General features: G+C 45.1%; 1 protein-coding gene across 50 annotated transcripts in view; it reads right to left on the bottom strand.

Moving 5' to 3' along the window:
• Positions 1-4281: 4281 nt before the first annotated feature.
• CELF4 (CUGBP Elav-like family member 4) overlaps positions 4282-7451 on the bottom strand; it is a 292503-nt gene continuing 289333 nt past the window's right edge. For 44 of the 50 annotated variants that reach the window (XM_078060395.1, XM_036069476.2, XM_036069482.2 and 41 more), the window contains one exon: positions 4282-4923. Coding sequence is in view for 10 of the 50 variants with exons in the window: in XM_036069476.2 (XP_035925369.1) it covers positions 4897-4923 (27 nt within the window). In the remaining 40 variants the exon portion in view is untranslated. Of the gene's footprint in view, positions 4924-6931; positions 7025-7451 lie in introns of those variants that run through there. The other 6 variants (XM_036069471.2, XM_036069475.2, XM_036069474.2 and 3 more) reach the window with 2 other exon arrangements.

The following is a 7451-nucleotide window of genomic DNA, read 5'->3' as shown; positions in this document are numbered from 1 at the left end:
AAATGTCAGATCTTCATAAAAACCCAGAAGGAGACGGGAGCTATTCACTAAACGTTCTCACTAAACATATTCTTTTCATACTAGCATCACACAGAAAGAAAGGGAGAAGGGAGAGAAAAGTGAGTACAAAGGGGATGGAGAGCTGAAGGCCTTTGAAAGTCACTGGGATCGGGGGCTGGAAGGATCCCTGGGGTCCAACCAGGAGCCCGCACTGGCCCGTGGGTACAGCTGGGGGAGGCCACCAGCTCCCCCCCAGCATCAAGGGTGACGCCAGCTGCCCCCCAGGCCACAGCTAGCCTCTAGACTTCAATGCGCCATCAAAAACGTTGAGGCAAACCGAGATACCTATCAATGAAATGACTTGACATCGAGGACTTGCTTCAAAATAATACATGAACTGAAGCTAGGTGGGGGACTCCTGGGGGCCTCAGTCAGTGAAGCATCTGACTCTTGGTTTAGGCTCAGGTCATGATGTCAGGGTCCTGAGATCAAGCCTGCGGCTGGCTCGGAGATCAGCGGCGAGTCTGCTCGAGATCCTCTCCTGCTGGCCCTCCCCACTTCACGTTGGTGTGTGTACGTGCACGCTCTCAAAATAAATAAATCTTAAAAAAGAAAAAAAAGCTAGGTGGTACATGGATGTTCGTCATGCAAGTATGTCTACTCTTCATCATGCTTGAAATAAAAAAACGTATGATAATAAGCAAAAAATCCTTTAAATGGAGGAACTCCAAAGAAATCAAAAATGGCAGGTAGAAGGCTAGCAAAGGAATATAAGCCATAGAATATAGGCAGAAATTAATGAGAATTGTGTCTTGGCTTTTCTTAAATAACACTGCAAATCAGGGGTTCTGAGCCAGGGGATGATGGATGAGCTGCGTTCCCCGAGCTCCCTGTGCAAAGTGACCTGATAGTTTTCAAAGAATCTGTGACTTTCCCCTGGAGGTGAATAAATTGTATTCTCTCTTAAATATGCTATGCATTCATTAGTCACTGGGGGTGTGGTTTTTAAGTAGAGGGCTTATTTTCTAGAACTGGCATATTCACATCTGGACCCCATGTTTTCATCTCTCCTCTCAGTCAGCCAGACCTGGAACAGGACAAAATTGGCCAACCCACTTCACGGCCCAGCTCCCAGGGGGCGGCTCTGGGGAGCCCCACGGTCCCTGAGCCTTGGCAGTGGAGGTCAGGGAGAGCCATGGCAGAGAGAAGGATACGCAGTGGGGAGGGGAGGCCAGTGAGGCTCCCTGGGGTCTGAGAGTGGAAGGGGGAAGGAGTGTGAAGGCTGTCATCCTCTGGCCTTTGGCTGCGAATGTCCAACAGAAACCATGGTTTTGAATAGTCTGAGGCACAAAACCCAGAGAATTCCTTAGAAAACACCTACCCGTTCCTCACAGGGGAGCATAACACCTGATGTGACGTCATGTCCCTTGCAGTGAATTCTTTCAAGAAGGCCCGCTCCACACAAGCTCCCCAGAATGGGCAGAGCAGGCTCTCACCTGGGCTCGCAGCCTCGTGGGCTGGGGAAGTGGGGTTCGTTTAGGGGACCTTGGGGGTCTCATCGTGGAATCATCCTCACAGTTAAGTCAAGGGTGAAGGCCTGCCCCATTTCCTAATGCATTAGGGCTAACATTTCACAGGCTAGTGCGAGAAATAAGGACATGGCCCTTGGCCTTGGGAACGGAAGTAGGAAGAGAGGATGGAACACGGGGTCCAGGCATTACTCTGGAGCTGGGGCTCTGACCTCTGCTCTCTATCACCCTGCTTCAGGGGAGACATCTGAGGGCTGAAGTCATTCCCCACTCTCCCACAGGAGGGCACAGACAGACCGACAAGGACCCTGTCTCCCAGCACTCCTGTCTTCTCCCTGACCAGGTTCCTGAAACCCAGAAGCTTGCCTGCCCCTTCACGTGGAAAGAGATGGAGGCCCTTGGTGAGCTCTGCCTGAAGGGAATGAGACAGGCTAGAGAAGAAGGTCTGTCCCAGGGCAGGGGCTGATGAAGGCTCTTGGCTGATCTGCTTCTGTCCGGGCTTTCACCTCAGAAGGACCTGCTCCCTCCTTGCCACCTCTTCACCCCCAAGTCCTGGTTCCATCCTTCCTCCTTTGGAACACCCCCCCACACCCCAACACACAACACACTTTCCTTCTCAACCCCTCCCCCTGGCTTTCAGGCTTTGGATATCTCTTTATGTCCTGAGAGAGAGGTGGGAGGGAGCATGTCAGGAAGCTCCTCCCTCTTTACCCCCTGCCCCCAGAACCCTGACTCTGAGGGCATCCTCCAGAACAGGGTTCTCTATCCATGTAAACTGTCAATGCAGTGCAAGGTGCAGGACCAAGAGAAAATGCTTGGTGGCAAGTTTTGGGTTGTGTCCTCGTCCTTCCTTGACTGTGGTCCCTGCCTCTGCTGCCTCCTTCCCAAACGCCTCACAGTGCTTCACCCCCACCCCAACTCAGGACAGGTGGCCTCAGTTTCCTCCTGTCGGGGAAGAAAGGGGGGCTTTCTGTTGCATCTGGGCACTATGGCCATCCCTGCCCAGGAACCAGAAGAATGGGTTTGCAATGGAGACTTTCGGAGACACACCACAAGACGTTTCACAGTGTGGCTCGGGACCTCCTTTTATTGCCCCCATCACCTCCCAGAAAGCACTCCCTCCTACAGCTTAGGTTCCAAACGAGCACCCAGGTAGCACACGGACTCCATGGAGGGAAGGACCAAGCTATGGCCAGTGGGCCGGCTGGCCGGATTCCGAGAAGCACAGACCACTGAAGTCTTGTTTTTTTTTTTAAACTGTGCTTTATTTAGGGCTAAGCTGGAGAAAGCGTCATCCAATAGTTACAGAAGGTTACAAGGAGTTTTAGGGAGTTGAGTGTGAAAAGAGCAGTTGTACTGAACTGCGGCTGTTTTTTTTTTTTTTTTTTTTACAACATCTGGACATCCTAAAAGGAGGAGCCAAGAGAAAGAAAAAGAAAATTTAAAAAATGATAATTAACCAATGAAATAGACAGAAAGAAAGGAAAGGCAGGAGGCCTAAGAGGAACCAGACAGTTGTTCTTCTAAAGCAAAATAAAAAAGGGGGGGATGGTAGGTCCGAGAGCCCCCTGGCCTCCAGATGACCTGGACATCAATGGGAGGAGGGTATCAAGGCAGAATGCCAAAGCAAGTCTTCCCAACGGTGCAAATAAATTATAATAAATATGTTATACTTTAAAATATATGTGTTCTTAAATAATTCAGTGTTTTTTTCTGATTCTGAGTTTTTTTAAGCAATGTCTTTTTAACTGCTCTAAAGTCATTTACCAAAGATAAATATCGTGCTTTCATTAAATAGTTTTCCTTGTTTTTTTTCTCTATCATTACAATTAAAAGTCCTACAAAATATGCAAATTTATTTACAGAAAAACAGAGCCGGCATCATTTAAACATCCCTGTTTTTCAAAATTCCTTGTAAACAGTTTCAGAAATTCTTCAAAGATTGTTTATTTTTCTCTCTCTTGTTTAAGGTTTTTGTGTGTGTGTGTGTGTGTTGTTTAGTTGTTTTAAGATGAATTTCCCAGGTCTCCCTTGCCCGGAAAGTCTCTGGAGCAAGCATGGAAGGCGAGTGAAGCGGCAGGTGTCGAGGGCTTGCGGAGAGCGGGCGAGCGCGCGCAGCTCCCGAGCGAAGCAGGCGAGGGCGGGCGGCGGGCCTTCCAGCGACGGCGCGGCCCCCACCGGCGCGGTGAGCGGCCGGGAGCCCGCAGGTCTGGGCGAGTCCGGCCTGGCCCTCGGGGTGCACGGCGGCGTCCGACAGCACTCGCGGGGAGAAGGGATCGATGCTCAGTCTAAACTCTACAAAAGTACAGTCCTACAACATCTGGGATTTTAGCAGTAACGCTAACTTCTATAGGTTTTTTTTTTCCTTTTTTATTTTTTTATTTTTTGCTTTCCTCTAATTTTTCTTCTATTATATAGGTATTTTAAACTTCTCCTTTTTAAAATTCTGTACAACTATTATGATTTTAAGAGGGGGAAGAGTTAGAAGCATTTACAGACTTTTCACAACAATTATCTTGCCTTGTAAGTCCCTTTTTTCCCCTCCTTGTTTTCTCACACTTCACAGTTAATGAGTTTTAATATTTTTGTTGCTTTCCCCAAATATCCACCAATTTGTTCATCTTAACAGCTCCATCCAGACATATAATACAGAAAACCATAGGAAAGTGTCATAGACTTGAATGAGGGTAATCAAAGCGCCTCTCAAAGTATCAAAGAACTATTATCTTGCTGTTTTAAAAGCATTGAAGCATTATTTTTCCTTTTTTTTTTTGTTTTTGCTTTTTTTTTTTTTTTTTACATTTTTCATAGAATCGCTCTAAGCTGTTTCAAGAACAGCCACGAGGCAGGAAGGAGATTCTCCTCCATCCCCCTCTATTTGACATAGAGCTACACAGCTGCAATAAAAAGTTTGGTCCTTTGGTCCCTAAATAGCTAAAGGAATGACAGATAGAGATGCTCAGTGGCGGCCTCCCAGCCGCCCCCTGGGGACCAGGCCCCGCCACACCGCTTGCCCCAGCCTGCCTCAGGCGCCCACGGGCTGGAAAAGCCCCGGGGATCGGTAAGCAGCGTCTCTTCCCACTTCCCAGCCCTTCAGCCTCCCCATCTGGTCTCAAGTTATTTTGTTTTAAAGTTGCCTTTTTTGTGTTTTTTTTTTCTCATTTTTCTTCATCTTCTTCTTTGTGTCATATATATTTTCCCCCAAACACGTGCCCTCTGAACTCCACAGACGCTATACTTTCCTTGAAGAAATGTTACAGTCACAGAGAGTGTCTGGAGTCTTCAGCTTGATTGATATTGGCTGATATGTCAAAGGTGTCATCCAACAGTTCTCATTTATAAATATATATAGAGAGAGGTTTGTTTTTTAATGTAGCCCGTTCAGCATCCTGCCCTAAAATGAAGAAAATCAGGGCTGATTAAGCCAAGAGAGGAAACACAAAATGCATCCAAACACCAAAAGGACCCTGCCTCAGGGGTTAGGGTGGGAGCTCTGGGGGATGGCGGGAGGGAGGGGAGAGACCAGTATGAGAATTAGTCATGATCATGATACATAAAAAAGAAATCGACTCTTCTGTTCAGAGTAAGAAATCACTGGAGGTCTAGTGGTGATGGTTGTAGCTGAGGTTTTGTTGTTGGGAGAGAGGTCTCGATTTGGGTTCCTTTAGAGTTCTGGAATGGGGGGGCTAGATCTAAGGGAAGAATTTGGGACTGTGGGATATGAATTCACAATTAAACCAATGTCTGAGGGATCTAGCCCAGATACAATATGTATACAGAAGCCTAGCAAACAAGACAGCAAAAAATCTAGCAGCCCAGCCCCCTCCTCCCCTGCTTGAGGAAAAGAAGCAAGACATCCATGACATGAATTTCGCTGAACCCTTGCCCAGTTCCCAGCCAACCGCTTCTTTCCCAAGGTCAGTAACTATTTGCGAGGCTATGTATATATATGTATATCTGGATATATGTGTAGAATATATTCACCTGCACATATGTGGATATACATGGATATGTGTGTATGTATATGCATAGATACACACATACACACACACACACACACATAATATTTTTCTCATACATGCCAGGGAATTTAGAGGAAATTCGGAACTTCAAGGGAGCGGGTGGGAGAACCTAAACAAAGTTAGAACAGATTTCATCATCAAGCTCAGATAAATTAACTCAGTTCTCGATTTTGTTTTGAATGGTGACTTTTTTTTTTTTGGTGTTTTGTTTTGCTTTTAAGAAAAAAAATCATGATCTGACTAGAATCAGAAGGAGAATGCTTAATCATTGTGAATTAACAAATGAGACTCATCTCCATTATAGCAAGCAGCTTCCACTTATACATGGGGGTGACTGGTTACATCAAGAAAGTTAGAACCGCAAAGCCCCCAGTTGAGGGGACAACGTCATGCGTATATCAATCCATGCTGGCAGGTTTTTCACACTGTTGATTCAACAAACAGCAAACCGTACACAGCAGTCTAAACAATTACAACACCAAATAAAATAATAATAAAATTAAAAAACACTTGTCAAGGACCCTTTTTCAGTTGTAAACAAAAAGGTGCATTTTGCTTTTGTCAGTACTGTTTTTTCCAAACCAACCAAAAAGCCCCCCCCACCCCCAGTTCCCCCGCCTCCCCTCCCCACATTTAATTTAGCAGAGGTGGTTACAATACAAACCTTACAATTGTTACCAGGCTCTCTCTCAGAGGCCTCTGGCTTTGTACTCTATAGTTTTTTTTGGTTTAGAATTTTTTTTTTTTAATCATTCTGTTACAGTAGAGATTTTGTTTTTGTTTTTGGTTTTTGTTTTTCCTTTTGAAGTGAGATTTAAAATAGCCTAACTGGAAAAAGACCAGACCTAGGAAAAGTGTCAATTGAAAAAGGCCCCCAAATTTCTAGAAAAAAATAAAATCACAATATTTTCAAGTGCAAGTAAATCAACCACGCATAGATATTTTTTAAGATGTTTTCCTTATTTTTAAGAAAAAAAAATAATGGTTTGCACAGTTAAATGATCCCATGTTTGATAATTCAGGAATTCATCTTTATTTTTACTATATTTTTTTGTTCTTTTGTTTTGTTTTTTTCTCTATGTGACATCTAGAGAAGCATAAAAAACGCTGAACAAGAAAAACCAAACAACAGAAAGTAAAACCACTGCAAGCACCAAGAACAAAACAAAAATGAGCACAGCAAAAAAGATCGTGGCAGCACAAAAGTCAAGAAAATGCACGTGTGATCATGACTGGCCAATCATCAACTGATACAACATCCAAGAAAAACGCTCCAATCACAGCACCTCCACGAAACTTGACGGCAATTGTCATGCAACCGATTCTTAGCCTTGTTACATGACGCCATCATGTCACACTGTGAACTTTGAGTTGATTTGAACTTACGGATGGGGGACTGTTTTCTCCACTCTCATGTGATTACGTGAACTTTATTCCTAGCTCAGCGCGAGACTGTGGTGGATTTGACTGGCCCTGGTTGGGTTGTTGGAATTTGATTGAATGACAAAAGAAGAAAAGATTTTTATATATATTTATATATGTAGAGAGAGAGAGAGAGAAAGAAAGAGAGGACAAGAGAGTGTGGGCAAGGGGGAGGGAAGAGGCAGGGGCAGGTTGGGTGGGGTCGGGGAGTGTGGGAGGGCAGGGACAGTCGGGTGGAGGGTGAAGAAGGGCAAGGAAAAGTTAAAACAAAATCAAAAGGAAAAATATTTATACAGCACCAGACCACAGCATCAATCTAAAAGCTCTGATGAGAGAACAGCAGTCAAATCATAAGAGAACTGAAAAGAACTCAAAGGATGGAGGAAGCCGGCAGACAAACGACATGGGCACATCAACACACACACACACGCACACGCACACACATACGCACACACGGTTGTTTATGCAGACACGTGGT

Source organism: Halichoerus grypus, chromosome 13, assembly GCF_964656455.1.
Source record: "Halichoerus grypus chromosome 13, mHalGry1.hap1.1, whole genome shotgun sequence".
NCBI classification, from domain to species: domain Eukaryota; kingdom Metazoa; phylum Chordata; class Mammalia; order Carnivora; family Phocidae; genus Halichoerus; species Halichoerus grypus.
The sequence above is the reverse complement of the archived record's forward strand: the minus strand, read 5'-3'. Positions and strand labels throughout refer to the sequence as shown.